The sequence below is a fragment of the Vipera ursinii genome (assembly GCF_947247035.1).
Source record: "Vipera ursinii genome assembly, chromosome: 2".
Lineage (NCBI taxonomy): Eukaryota > Metazoa > Chordata > Lepidosauria > Squamata > Viperidae > Vipera > Vipera ursinii.
In genome coordinates this window covers 188756751-188772731 of record NC_139513.1, presented here as the reverse complement: position 1 = coordinate 188772731, position 15981 = coordinate 188756751, and the positions used below count along the sequence as shown (strand labels likewise).

The following is a 15981-nucleotide window of genomic DNA, read 5'->3' as shown; positions in this document are numbered from 1 at the left end:
CCAATTAGATATAGTTGAGAGTTCTAGTATTTATTATGATACTAGATTCCTGATCTTGCCTACCTTGAAGGAGTGACAGCATTCAGGTTATGTGCAAATAACAACTCCTATTCACTAATAAACAGGGTGCTGAATTTCAAAGGCAATCTCAGGTGGAGAGCATTGCAGTAATTTAGTCACAAGAAGAGTATGAGTCACTGTTCACAGGATTATCTCCTACAAAGAGTGCCACAACTGGCATACCAGTTGAAGCTGAAAAAATCTCCCTTCCCCAACCATGATCTCCATTTCTTGTCTGATTTTTGTCATGAGCCTGGGAAGACCTCAGACCATGTAGCTTCTTTTTGAAAGAAGGTGCTGCTTCATTGAGATAATCAGATGTTTTGGGGTCAAATAGTGACCAGTCTTTCTGGGATTCAGTTTCAATCTATTTCTCCATACCTGAGGCCTCGATCCAGGTACAAGGTCAACACTTCCATTACATTACAGGCTTGAGGCTCAGATGTCAGTCTGGGCATTGCAGTATATTCATGATAATCCATCACAAAGTAAGAGAAAATTTCTCCCAGTAGGTTCATGTAAATTTTTCTCTGCCCCTACTACCACTTACTAAAATTATCCACTTAGGAAGGAACAGAACCACTGCAAAATAGGGCCCCTCATTCCCATTTATTACAGGAATCTTGGGAGATATGAGCAATAGAAGATAATTAGTGCCAACATGAAGTAAAAAAGGACTAGAAATGACTCATTGTCCTCATCCAGATTCCAAATACATCGCCCACCAGCACAAGCATATTGGTTCCTGCTGCCTGTCTGGGCATGGAATAAGAATCTAAGTAATCCACTGATATGGCCAGATCCAGGAGGAGCCTCTTCAAGACAGATTGTACCTTTGCCTTATTCAGGGCACATACACTAACCATCTTCAAACAAGGAGTTATCATCTACCTTAACATCCAGCCACTGTCCAAGTGATGACTGAATCAGATTGCAAGGATTCTTCTCCTGGAATGGTCCAAGTGGGGTCACTTAATTCCCACACCTCAGAACAGATACTGCTGATTGTCCCAAAGATGCTTTTTCACAAGGCAACTGGACTTTCTTGTTTTTCTTTGAAGATGTTTTGCTTCTCATGCAAGAAGCTTCTTCAGCTCTGAGCTGAAGAAGCTTCTTAGATGAGAAGCAAAATGTCTTCAAAGAAAAACAAGAAAATCCAGTTACTGCGTAAAAAAGCATCTTTGGGACAACTATGACCTGGATGATTGAGAATCTCCATAGACAGATACTAATGATGTTATGCCCATCGACTGTTTGCATTATATTGCAAAAAATGTGATCATATCTGAAATAGAAGTGACTTGTGGAACAATCAATATCCTTAGAAAGTGGTAAAGAAAAAAATTAGAAGGTTTCACATCAAGATGGAACAAACTGAAGCTTAAGTCACTTAAGAAAATTATATTAGCTTTAAAGAGAGAGGAAGATTCTCTAGTTTATAAAGTTAATCTATCTAGCCACATGTCTGATGTATCCTGAAAAGCCCTGCTCATCAGTTGGAACAACTGCAAGGACAATTATTCTTTGGCTAACTCATATTTTTTCAAATGGGGAAAAGTATAATACGTTTGAAGTTGCTCCTTAAAGGGTAGACTGTCATGGCTCCCAACTTGTATGAATTATGAATGTCCATGAAGAAAATATGGTGAGGCATCTTTCCTCTTTTTATTTTTTTTATTTTTATTTTAATCCCATTTATATCCCACCCTTCTCCGAAGACTCAGGGCGGCTTACAATTTAAGCACAAACCAATGTGCTTAGCAATAGCCTTCATTCTATGTATATGCCTGCTTATTAGGGCTTTCACACACACACCCAAGCGGCATTATTACAAAGTCAGCTTATTGCCCCCAACAATCTGGGTCCTCATTTTACCTACCTCGGAAGGATGGAAGGCTGAGTCAACCTTGAGCCTGGTGGGATGTGAACCTGCACTAATTGCAGGCAGCTGGTGTTACTTAAGGAGGCGTTAGCCCACTGCTCCACCAAGGCTTTTGGTCATGAGTAAACAAAAACATTTTTTTTTGCAGGGTAAATCAAAGAATATTGGCTCCCTACTTTATCCTGCATGGACTCCTCTGTAAATGCAGGAGGAGACAAAGACTATCCAGTTCCTTCTTCTTCCTACACAAACTCATGATATAATTGGAAATACTTATATATTGTGGAATGATGGTCTTCTCACTACAACCCAGCCCCTAGATATAATTTTGCCCACTAGAGTACGTGGGAAATGAAATCATGCCCCTATGCTAGAAATAGTTCTCCAAAGTTCCATATAATATATGTGTCTATGTTTGTGTGCTTGTTTCTCTATGTGTGTGTGTATGTGGATAAGCTTACATAGTGAAGACCTAATTAGTGATTACTCAGCAGTCAGGTGGAGTTACTTAAGCATATCTATCCTGTTGATCTAATAGAGAATGCTTTTAAAAGTATAGGAATTTTCTGAGGCTGAACCACATAAAATCTGACAGATTTTATCTTATTTGATTTAGTATATTGTATTCAAATGTTTCTGCTGATAGGCAACTTTGAGGAGCAGGATGAATAAGCACAATTAAAGTTTGATGTAAACATGGTAATAAAATAACTATTTCGATGGAATGAGTTTTCATAGAATTTGATGAATTGCATCATAGGGTATTGTAGAAACTTTATGATGTTCGTGTCTTTTAACATGATTTTTGAGAAAACTTGGTGAACTGGTAAAATACAGCCTGTCTTCATTATAGGGACTACCTCAACAACCATTTACAAATACTATGGTAACAAATGATAGTAAATAGTAGTAATGTAACCATTTTCCAACCAATGTGGATAATTACACCCAAATTTCTGCACCTGCAACCATACATGTTGGAGCAAGAATAACACTGGCATTGCTGTACAAGAGAACTTTATCTAAATGAGATGGAAGCAACCTGCAAACTTTGTAAAAAAAAAAACCTCTGTGTGTGTGTGTTTGTGTGTGTGTGTGTGTGTGTGTGTGTGTATGAAATAGTTTGTTTAGTGACAATTTTACCAGAACAAATTGCAATTGCAAAATAAGGACATACTGTAACATACAATTGGAGCAAGGTAAATATTGTCCATACTTTGAAAAAGAGAGTAGAAAAGATGGTATCAAAAGAAAATCCAAAGCACTGTAGATTGGTCAGTCTCCCATTATTATCTAGAATATTCTAGAGCAGATTCTAGAGCAGATTCTGACCTTGATCAGTGGTGGGATTCAGCTGGTTTGCACCACTTCAGCAGAACCGGTAGCTAATTTTTTGTTGCCTAGTCCCAGAATGGACTTCCAGAAGTGGCATCCACACAGTAAACCAGTTCACATATTTGAATCCCACCACTGACCTTGAAACTATTCAGCATAACTCTCTACTCTAACCTTAACTTGTTTTTTTAATTAGGTAATTTCCTTAGCAGATTTTGTAAATGCTGTAGACTTTGATGATTTCAGCAAAGCATTTACAAAGTACTTCCAGACAATCTCATTAATCAAGCTAGTTAAGTGTATGCTAGATAGCATAAATCAAGGGGATACATGACTGATTCAAAAATATTACTAAAAGAGTGCTCATCAACAGCTCATCAAAGAAACTATTATCAACAGAAAGATTTTTTTGAAGGTGACAGAAAATAATAATTTCCTTTTATTTTGGGTTGTATATTACATTTAAAAGGATTCAGACTAACTAGAATGGATGCAGAAAAGGGCAACAGGGATAATTTTGAGGCTAGAAATAAGTCCTATGAAAACAGAGTGAAGGACACCTGGAATGAATGAATGAATGAATGAACCTTTATTGTCAAAGTACAACCATGTATGCATTGAGATTAGCTGAGCCTCCCTTCGTGCCCCACCACCACAACTCACAGTGACAACAAACCCACCATCTTATTACACCATGTGAGCTAATTGCACAACACACCGGCCTCACAAGTCAATCATACATAAAGTTATTTCCTATGCAAGAGCCTGACAGCCCATGGATAGAAGCTGATCTTCAGCCTGTTGGTACGGCTGGCTATACTCCTGATGGTAGGAGAGTAAAGAGGTACCGACCAGGGTGTGAGTCATCCCTGAGAATTTTTCTCACTCTCCCAAGGCAGCAAACGATGTCATCCAGTGATGTCAGGGGACAGCCCACAATGTTTTGTGCTGTGCTCACCACCCTCTTTAATACTTTCCTATCCACGGCTGTCAGGCCAGCATACCAAACCACAATACCACACTTGCCTTGAAATGATAAAACTCAGAGTTTATATGTTTCTTGAAAAGTTGTCAACCCAATCACTGGAGAAAGCAATTATATTTGAAAGCATTAGCAGCAAAAGGAAACAAGGCTGCCAAAGAACATGGTGGCTGGACACCATCAAAGCTGACACCAGCCAAAGCATAGAAAAACTCAAAGAAGTAACACAAGATTGGAAGATGTGGAGAGACCTGGCCTCTAGGAGCACTAAGAGTCAGACATGACTGAATGGATAACATCATCTCCATGTCAAACCAAAAGAGAGGAGGAGCCATTCTTTATCATTCCAGGATGCAAGATGTAATTATTTAAATTATAGAAAGGCAGGTTCTAAGTTAGGGGAAAAAAAACACTTCCTAATAATAACAGTACTTTGACAGCAAGAGAAATAATGGACTCCCTATCCCAATGGAGATGCTCAAGTGGAGGCTAGATACTAGGCAGCCAACTGTTTAGGATTCATAATTTGGATTTCTGGATTGACCAGAGGCTGAGTATAATGGCTTAATGGTACCTTCCAGTACTGCAATTCTGTCTGTTTTGTAGCTAGTGATATCTATTTTGCTGCTACAGAAACTAGAAATGGAAATTTTATTTCTAAAATCATTAAGCACTAGGGATATTAAACATAGACAAAATTAAGTGATGAATAATTTAGATTATGAATCTCCTGGCTTAATCATAAGATTCATTTCTAGGAATATTCATGAGGAAGGGAGAACCTGAATCTGGTTAAGTTTTAGCACTGCTAATTTATTTTTCTCTTCACTTACTTTTTAAAGATTTTCTTAAGCAAAAAAGTCACCTACTGTGAAGCTGATAGGCTGCAAAGAATGGTTGTAAGGTAGATTTTATGGTTGTTTTCATAATTATTTTTAATTGTGAACACTTTCAAGTAAAATCTGCGCTATTTCCTTGTTTCCTCCAGAAATTAATACCTGACTTTGTCAATAACATTACCAAACATAAACCATATGATCCAATTTTACTGAAGAAGCACTGTAGCATCTCATGCCTCTTAATGGAATATTATACAATTCTCATTTCTCTCTTTTATTTGCTTACTCCTGATATCTGTTTCATGTGCTATCCCTGAACACCATTTTTCTTGCATTATCACTACAGATGTTGGCTTCGACTTGACACCTATTTCATTTGGAGCTTTATAGGACCGGCAACGTTGATCATTATGGTAAGAATTCTTAATTAGCTGTTTTCTGGAAATGCATCTTTAGGATCTTGCATGTCTTGCATCAAATGTAACTTAATTGGGAAAAGATGATGCCAGAAACTTGTCAGTGGTATTTTCTGCCATGGAAGAACATTATAAAAATGTTTTGCTTTAAATCCCTGAAGATATTGTCACTGAATAGGAAGAAGCAAACTTGGCCACATAACCATTGCTCAAAGAGAGCAGAGAGTGAACCTTTGCAGGGGTACATCTAATGTACCAATTAGGCCCTTTGCTGGATCGGGATCCCTCAGATAGTTGTTCATGCCCTGGTCACTTCACAAAATGGATTACTGTAAAGCAGACATGTTAAACACAAGGCCCAGGGGACGGATCCGGCCTGTGAAGTGGTTTCATGTGGCCCGCGAAGCCATCCTGGAAACAGTGAGGGAATGGCCCCCACTGCCTTGGCCCTGGCCCAGAGACCCTCCTTCTGCCAGAGACCCTCAGATCTGTCCCACTCCTGCCCAGGCCCCCATAGGCACCCTTGATGCGAACGATGTAGAGCTGGCCATGCCCACCCAGTAGGCCATATGCACTCTAGCCATGCCCACCCAGTAGGCCACGCCCATCCTGGCCATACCCACCCGGCCCCCTGAGGGCAACCGCAATGCTGATGCGGCCCTCAATGAAATTGAGTTTGACACCCCTGCTATAAAGCATGGAGTTGCCTTGGAAAACACCCAAAACTACAGCTTGTACAGACAGTAATGGGGATATTGTGTTATGGTCACATGACCCCACTGCTTTGGGAGCTGCACTGGTTACCAGTTGGCTTCTGGATGCAATTCAAGAAGCTCTTAAAGTCGTTAGTTGAGTTAAAACAAGAAAATATTGTACCCAGTATACTCAATTTCAAGCTAGGTGGAAGTTAGATCAGAAGGTTGGCATTACACTACTGGACAAAAATTTGGTAAAACAGATCAAAGATCAAAATCGAGCGCATATAAAGAGAATTTACAATGCTTTAATAGAATTGGATTCGGAAATGGAATTAGTTAAAGATTGTATGGTAAAGTGGGCTCAAAATATTCAAGAACCGATCCCATTGGATATATGGGAGGTAATTTGGGTTAGAAATGTTAAATTTACCCAGGCCCAAAATTTAAGAGAAAATTTTTATAAAATGTTTTATAGATGGCATTTGGATCCTAAAAAGTTGTCTTGTATGTATCCTAATTTACAGCCCAAATGTTGGAGATGTGGCAGTTTGGATGCCACTTATTTTCATATCTGGTGGACTTGTAGAAATATAAAAGCTTATGGGTAAATGTTAGATTGTTATTATTATTAATAGTTTATTATAGCGGAATTTGTATTAGTTTTAATTATATGGTATTATTATTATTTTTAGTATTAGTATTGTTTAATAACTTGGATATTAATTTGTTTATGTTTTTATTATTATTATGTTCACTTTTATTTTGTTTGTATTTACATTAAAGGGGAGTTAAAGCACATTATAAACTTGGTTATTTATATAGTTGGTTAATGTTAGTTAGATTATGATTATTATATTTGTAACCCTGTGTTCAGCTTTGGGAAGTGGGGGAGGGAGAGGGGGGATTTGGGTGGGTTGGTTTTGGGGATTATATTGTAATTTTTACAAAACTTTTTAATAAAAAAAGAAGGGTGGATGTGCTCAGGTCTAATCAATTAGGCAATCTCATCTTATGAGATCCGGGATATCTCTTTTCAGTTGCACCATCTGCCCACTGGCTTAACATCCCCCAGAGTTTCATGTGCCTCCTACCTTTAGGATGTCCAGCTCCAAACCTAGTTGTCTTTCCAGGCCTTCATTGAAAGTGGCCCCTTTAGTTAAGCTTGGTTTTATAGCTGGTTGAATTCTTGTTATATGTCTTGTTTTTTTCCTTTTTATTTGTAAGAGTTAAGGAGTTGGGTAGCCTCAAAATTGCATAATAAATGAGTAAATATTCATAGTTCCTTAAAAGACCATTTTTCTTTAAAACTTTTCTTATATTAAAGTTTTCAGTTAAAATTAAATTCAGAGGGAACGTTTTGAGAACTCACACTAATTTGCATGAAAATAAATCTCTGGTAGATTTCTTCAGGATTAATTTCCATACCTGTATTCTTTTACGAGTGTTTTCCTTGTAAGAAAATGATTCAGTACAAATGCATCAATATTTTTCCACAAGTATTTTCCCCCCCATGCCATTCGCTTAATCTGTTTCCTAGACAAGATAATGCAAAGACAGACTGATAGACAGACTGATTGATTGGCTTTTAGGGCTAGTTTATTTGCTTTGTGTTATTTGAGAGCAATCAAACTCTACAATGCATCATCCCAGCCAGCATGTCATAATATTTGTGAGTTTTGAAAGTAGAACACAAATCTGAAATAGAGAATTTAAGATTTTAAATGGAAAGTCACATTCCAGATATCATAATTTATGTAGCCCTATACAGGCAAATCAGCAAGTTCTATATTTTTATAGCTTTAACTTTTTCACTAGTTATTTGTATAGTGAAATTTTTAGAAAACCAAGAGGCTCAATGGAGTATTTTCTCCTAAAAGCTCATATCTCATGAATGTCTTTCTTTTTAAGTGAGGGAAGACATAAGTAAATTCATTCAGCTGCCTCATCCAATTCACTTGGATTCTTGGTGTCTGTTGGAACCATTATCCTTCAGAGAAGGTTTGCTGCTTAGAAAATAACTGCAGCAAGCTTTGAGAAAAATATCAAAAGCCCCTCTGAGTGCAATCACGTTGAAATAATTTTTCTATAATTCAGTGTAAGATTATGTTATAACAATGGTGACCTCAAAATTAGTAAAAGATATAAGGATTGATGGCTCCCTTTAAAAGGATCAAAGTCTTTTGGAAATTTTTTGTTTTGTAAAAACTCTCTTTTTAAAAAAGTTACTTTGAAAATTTCTACTAAGCAGAGATGCTAAATTTGGCTTGTTCTGGGTTAAGGGTGACATTTTGTTTAATCCAGGATCTTAATGACTTATACCAAACTAGTGGTTGAATACAGTGAAATTGCCTGGTTTTCATAATGTTTAGGACATTTATAGAAACAAAGCTCTTTTAGTGTAAGGGTGGAGGGGTGAGGTATCTCTACATTGTGTATTAAAATCTACTTTGTCTATCCTTATGGTACTGCTTTTTATTTTGCAGTGTCCTAGTTACTTCATTCTGTCTTTGTTCAATTTTACAGAGTCTTACAGTATATATTAATCCTAGAATGTGCTTGAAGAATAACGATAAACACACTCCAGTAACTCAGAGAACCGATGTGTCATTTCTCTTTTACTATTAGAAAAACCATCAAAAAGTTACTTTGATATTGTGGTTGGGATAGTTTTGTGAGTTTTGTTAATTGCTTTTCTGTGAACAGTTTTCTGTTGTCCATGCAAACTAATAAAGTCCAGTGGACTTTATCTGCTGTACATAATGCAAAAGCATATTCAAGTCTATATTTCATTGAATACATGCCAGGTTATTCCTCTTCAGACTTGGAGGTAGACGGTCACAGGACAAGAATTCACCCATATAAAATGAACAATTATTTAAATATACTGCCAGAAAAAAGTTCCTAATCTTCTGGTGTACATTTACTCCTTAGAACACAGATTCACTTTACCGTGTATTATGGACAAGTAATTGAGTTTTGAGCATATCTCTGCTTTTGGAACTATTATAGTCCATAGTTGTATGATGTCAAAGAAAACTAGGTTCATCCTTTTTCCTCTTCTTATAACTTGCCATTTTATTTTATTTATTTTATTTTATTTCAGCTTAATGTAATCTTCCTTGGAATTGCCCTTTACAAAATGTTTCATCATACTGCCATTCTGAAACCTGAATCAGGGTGTCTCGACAATATCAAGTAAGTAAATCCTTCCCACTTTCTTTATTGTTTCCAGCTGAATTACACAATGGAGTACTAAACTAAGATACTTGTGTCCTGACACTGTACTTATGTCCTGACTGAAATTAAGGGTGTCAGGGAGAACTAAGTAAAAAGACATCGAAATAACTAAAATAACTGCAGCCAATTTACTGTGGACTTAAACCATCCTGTTAGTGTCCATATTTTATTATTCAATTCTTCATGTGAATGTCTTGCTTTGGGGCGAAGGACAGATAAATCATATTCAGGCATAGCAAGCACATTGGAGTTTTTTCTTCATGGTAAGGCCAGTAATATTTTCAAATGATGGACATAGGTGTCAAAATAGTAAAAATAAAATAGCAAAAATATCATAAACCTGATGAGTTTGCTGACATTTTAGCAATGTCTTTCTCAACATTTTGTGTAAGAATTCAGAAATCTTGCGAGACTTTGGCCATGTGATCATATAGAGTTTGGCAGTTATATGGGTGCCATTTAGGGTAACAATATAATTTGAACTGAATGTTGAAGCAATGAATGCAGAAGCAGGAAATAATTTTATGTTGTTGATTTATTTTGTATTGCTTGCAATATTTTGAATGCATGGGTGGATTTTTTTTCTTGATTCAATGCTAGCAAGCGTAATATCTGCCCCACTTTTCTGTAGTGTAATATATTGAATGGCTGTTTTTGCTTCTCTGCTGGACTGATTACAAGGGCCTTGGATGTTCATGTTTAAATAAACCAAAACAGAAACGAATCATGAGCACAGCTTTAAAAATGAATACTTTCAATAACAGCATCTTGGATTAAACAAAATTGGCAAACAGATTTTTTTTCCAATATTAGAGAAAAGTTGGCCCATTATTTAAAAATATTATTATTAAAACTAATATTTAGAAAGATATTACACAAACTGTATTAGAAAGAAGGTCAGAGATTATCACCAAAAATAATACCTTTTGTGAGGAGATTTACCACCTTTGCAGCATCTTTCCTCTGACGCATACAAATACTTTCCAAAATTACATTTAGAAGGAAAAGCAAGGAACGGGTATTTCAGACCTTTAGCTACTCTTAATCCTGTAAAGTGGTCATTTCTTCCTTCTCCTCATGTAGACCACTATCTTATTGTCAAATGCTCTTGCAAATTATTTTTTGCCCATGCACACAAACACACACACATACAAGAATGCATGCGTCTGTACATTCTTAAAGACCCGGTGACTTCTTTCAGCAGCACAACAGCTACTACTTCTATCTTTTTCCCCCTCTTACAGTGATTATTTGGACATATAAATGTCAAGTGATTACTGTTGAAAGAAAGAAGAACGCACATACTGAAGCTGTTTTGGGGAAAAAAGTGTTTAAAATGGTGAAATAGATAGAAAAAGCAATTGATGGTCTGCATTTGCTTTTTGAAGAGAAATTGCTCAAAAGAGAAATTGGATTTCTCTTTTGAAAGCAACAGAAAAGGACCAATCCATCATTCTTGTCAGTGAGCATACACAAACCTCTGTCCTGTGTCTTCATTGTGTGTGTGTGTGTGTGTGTGTGTGTGTGTCTGTGTCTGTGTCTGTGTGTTTGTGTTTGTGTCTCTGTGTGTGTGTGTGTGTTGGGGGAAGGTGAAGAGAAGTGTTTGAAGAGAACTTCAAGAGGACAGTTGATCCATAATACTCTTCAAGACCTCCACGAGTCTGTGGCCCATAAACTGGTTAATAATCTCTTAGTTTGATTCAGTAACTTTTTTTGTGTGCTATCTTCCTTGGTGCTTGTGTGGGGAAAAATTCTATCTACTGTATCTAATCTACTTCCCTTTCCAGCATTCCTAAGATTTCCAGAATTAAAAAATAGGTTTAGTAATACTCTTAATGACAAGAATAAACTTAATAAGTATAGTTTTCTAAGGAGATATGTAGGTATGTAGATGCATATGAACAAATCATAGACAAATTTATTTCTTATCCCTATATCACATACAATCACTGACAGAGAGATCTTACAAGATTTGGGGAGCAAGATGATGACCCTCTTCTCCTGGAAAGGTGATCTGGTTTCTCATATGCTGGAGAAGCGAAATGGAAATGAGAGCTTGTCGTGGCAGACTGCATGCTGGTTGTCCTATCATATTACTTGAAGGTCAAGAGCCATCCTCTTGGTATTGCTGCTGATCCATAATCATGGGTCATCATGGTTAATAATTACTGTAAACACCCTCCAATTTCTAGTGATTATAAAATAACACTACTGCAATTAGAATACTTAGTTTGTAATCCCCTCCTGGAAAATAGTCTCATAGTGATCACTACTTATAAAAACCAATGTATAGATTAAAAGTACAACAAAATGCCAGCCATAATTATCAGAGGCAGAAAAATCTTTTTTTCCAAATAAAACTGTAAGATTTGGTTAAAAAGCTGAAATATAAAAATATGTGCAGTGTGAGATAAATTACATCCATTTCTGTCTGTTATCCAATGAAGCTCATTTGTACCAAGAAAAATTGATAGCGTGATGCAATGCCTTGCTGCCAAAAGAATCAAAAAGGAGCTTAAGAACACAATGGTTGCAAATGTAGCAATTAGAATATAGAATAATAGAGTTGGAAGAGACCCTTTGCTCAAGCAGGAAACCTTATTCCATTTCAGACAAATGGTTGTCTAGTCTGTTTTTGAAAACCTGCAGGGTTGGAGTACCCACAACTTATGAAGACAAGCTATTTCATTGGTTGATTGCTCTAACCGTTAGGAAATTTCTTGCTAGTTCCAGGTTGCTTTTTTCCTTGGTTAGTTTCCATTCATTGTTTTTTGTCTTGCTTTGTCTTGCCTTGTCTTGCCAGCAATTGTCTGTAATCCATTAAAGCAGCTGTGTCTTTTCCCAGCATCACATTTCTACCCTCCACAGCTGATAATGGAAAACAACTTATTTGGTTGAAAGAGTTGGAGAGAAGTGCTGCATAGTCCAAAATACCTTTTTGCATTGAAATTCAAAGTTATATATATATATAATTTACATAACTTACTTTTCCCAGAAAGCATTACTCGATTAAGTCTATAAAGGTAATTGGTTTAAACTTTGAAAATAGGAATACCAACACCACCACTGCTTTTATTGCAATTTGTCACATTATATGTTACATTCAATATCTGAAGTAATTAACTGAAAATTGTGAGAAGGTTGGATATTAGATCACATTGGTTAATCTAAAGCAAAGTTCTTCTTTGCTTATTAGTTTAGTTGATAAATGCTGGCACACCTGGTAGGTCTACTGTGATTTAAAAAAATTGAATGCACGTTTCTTCAGATTGCTCTTTATAGTACAGGGGTGTCAAACTGCCAGCCCGTGGGCCGGTTGTATCATATGGAGGCCGCACCCACCCAACTCCAGCAATGCAAAAAGAGTTGTGATACGTTGCGACACATTACATGACGCAGCGAGTTTGACACCCATGCTATAGTAGATAGGGATACATCTCTACTTAGAAGATTTAATAATTTATTGTACAGAATAAAGTTTCTGTATTACTTTTTCTTCAGCTAGACTAATCAGGGAGAGAAACTGTGTTCAATATTATTCACAGAGATACATTTCCAATGAAATATTCTTGAGAATCTGAGAATGAAACAAATGACACAAAAAGAAATAAAAGCTTTTCTACTGATACTGTCTTAAGAAGTTAAGATAAGTACACACAACTCTGCAGTCTAAAAAAGAACTTGCTGTATATTTGCAGCAAGTACAAAGTTATAGCCATGCTTTGTGGACCAAGTAAAGAGAACTTGGAACAGTCAGTGGCCATATTTCAGCTCTTTAAAAAAGACAAAGTGTGATTATATCAAATCAGCTCTGTGCAATTGGAATTCAGGAATAACTTTTAGATCCTCAAAGAGGAAAAAGCTCTGGTTCCCTAGACAAAGCATAGGAAACTATGCAGAATGGGTGGCTAGAAATGAACAGAATGTATTCAGAGTGTACCTTCAAGAGAACAAAAAGTGTTGTAAGAGTTGGTGACTTGCTATTATGAGGAATAAAAACTAGTAATAATATATGCTGGCCAGATCTGCTGGTTTTGACTGTGTGCTGTTTCCCAGAAGGCATATGAAAAAGCAGGTGCCTAGATTCATCAAGTAGACTTCTCAAAGAGTCTACGGAGATCAGGTCATGGTTGTCCAGGTGATGGTTGTCCCAAAGGTGCTTTTTTCAAAAGGCAACTAGCCTTTTCTTTGTTGTTGTTTTTTCTTGAAGACATTTCACTTCTCATCCAAGAAGCATCCTCAGTTCTGACTGAATGCTGGGGAATCGAAAGATTTATATATATATACATATATATATATATATATATATATATATATATATATATATATATATATATATATATATATATATATATATATATATATATATATAATATATTATTATTTTTTAAATATTATTTTTTATTTATATTACTTGCAGTCATCTGCTTGTTAGCACTTTGAAGGTCAGTCATGGTAAAAGAGGCCATCTATGTTAAAATTGAACAGCCCTCTCTCAACAGAGGGGGAGGAATACGATGCCACCTATGCCCTGTTTACAATACAGTCCTTTCAGCAGTTCCAAGAAGATTTCACAACCATTTGCACTCTGATTCAGATAACCCTGAGGGCATAGATCAGAAGTCCCCAACCTGTGGGCTGCAGCCCGGTAGTGGGCCATGGGCTGCTGGCCACTGGGCCATGGGACAGGCCGGCCAGTGCATGCACATATGCGTGCACACACACCCACTTCTAGCGCCGTGGGGCACGAAAATGGACTGCCACACCTAAGGAGGGAAAATGGGACGCCACTGCCGCTTGGGGGGAAACGGGACGATGATGCCATACTGCGGGCACAAAAATGGACAGCGTTGTGCTGCGCAAGAACGGAGCAGGGCTAGCAAGTATCATGCAAGCACTAGCCCCACCCCATTTGCATCACGTACATACTCAATTGAGTGCTACACTCAATTTGCCAGCAAATTTGGAAAACTCAACAGTGGCCACAGGATTGGAAAAGATCAGTTTACATTCCAATTCCTAAGAAAGGCAGTGCCAAAGAATGTTCAAACTATCGCACCATTGCACTCATTTCTCATGCTAGTAAAGTCATGCTTAAAATCCTACAAGCTAGACTTCAGCAGTATGTGGATCGAGAACTACCAGAAGTGCAGGCAGGATTTCGAAGAGGCAGAGGAACTAGAGATCAAATTGCCAACATACGCTGGATCATGGAGAAAGCTAGGGAGTTCCAGAAAAACATCTACTTCTGCTTCATTGACTATGCTAAAGCCTTTGATTGTGTGGATCATAACAAACTGTGGCAAGTTCTTAAAGAGATGGGAGTACCAGACCATCTTATTGGTCTCTTGAGAAACCTATATGCGGGTCAAGAAGCAACAGTGAGAACTGGACACGGAACCACTGATTGGTTCAAAATTGGGAAAGGAGTCCGGCAAGGCTGTATACTGTCGCCCTGCCTATTTAACTTATATGCAGAGCACATCATGAGAAAGGCAGGGCTAGATGAATCAAAAGTTGGAATTAAGATTGCCGGAAGAAATATCAACAACCTAAGATACGCAGATGATACCACTCTAATGGCAGAAAGTGAAGAAGAACTAAAGAGCCTCTTGTTGCGGGTGAAGAAGGAGAGTGCAAAACTTGGGTTGAAACTTAACATTAAGAAAACCAAGATCATGGCATATGGCCCTCTCAATTCCTGGCAAATAGATGGGGAAGAAATGGAGGTAGTGACAGATTTTATTTTCCTGGGCTCCAAGATCACTGCAGATGGGGACTGTAGCCAAGAAATTAAAAGACGCTTGCTCCTGGGGAGGAAAGCCATGGCAAATCTAGACAGCACACTAAAAAGCAGAGACATCACCCTGTCAACAAAAGTGCGTATAGTCAAGGCTATGGTCTTTCCAGTTGCAATGTATGGTAGTGAAAGTTGGACCATAAGAAAGGCTGAGCGCCAAAGAATTGAGGCCTTTGAACTGTGGTGCTGGAGAAGACTCCTGCGAGTCCCTTGGACTGCAAGGCGATCAAACCGGTCAGTCCTAGAGGAGATCAATCCTGACTGCTCTTTAGAAGGCCAGATCCTGAAGCTAAAACTCAAGTACTTTGGCCACCTAATGAGAAGGAAGGACTCCCTGGAGAAGAGCCTAATGCTGGGGAAGATCGAGGGCAATAGAAGAAGGGGACGACAGAGAATGAGGTGGCTGGATGGAGTCACTGAAGCAGTAGGCGTGAGCTTAAATGGACTCCAGAAGATGGTAGAGGACAGGAAGGCCTGGAGGAATGTTGTCCATAGGGTCGCGATGGGTCGGACACGACTTCGCAGCTAACAACAACAACAACAACATACTCATGGCTCCATGCATGCATGCGCACATAAAATGCTTCCCCCTCCCTTTCCCTCCGGTCCACCAGCCGAGAAAGTTTGGTGACTTCTGGCATAGATAATAACCCCCAGCATTCAGTCAGCACTGAGGATGTATCTTGGATGAGAAGTCATGATGTAGCAGACTCAGTAATTGCCCTAATTTCT

At 37.8% G+C, this 15981-nt stretch overlaps 1 protein-coding gene across 17 annotated transcripts in view; it reads left to right on the top strand.

Moving 5' to 3' along the window:
• Positions 1–15981, top strand: part of ADGRL3 (adhesion G protein-coupled receptor L3) — a gene marked incomplete at its 3' end in the record, with an annotated part of 394935 nt that overhangs the window by 247726 nt on the left and 131228 nt on the right. For all 17 annotated transcript variants that reach the window (XM_083351852.1, XM_083351853.1, XM_083351851.1 and 14 more), the window contains 2 exons: positions 5445–5511; positions 9316–9407. In XM_083351852.1, the coding sequence (XP_083207978.1) occupies positions 5445–5511; positions 9316–9407 (159 nt within the window). The remainder of the gene's footprint in view (positions 1–5444; positions 5512–9315; positions 9408–15981) is intronic.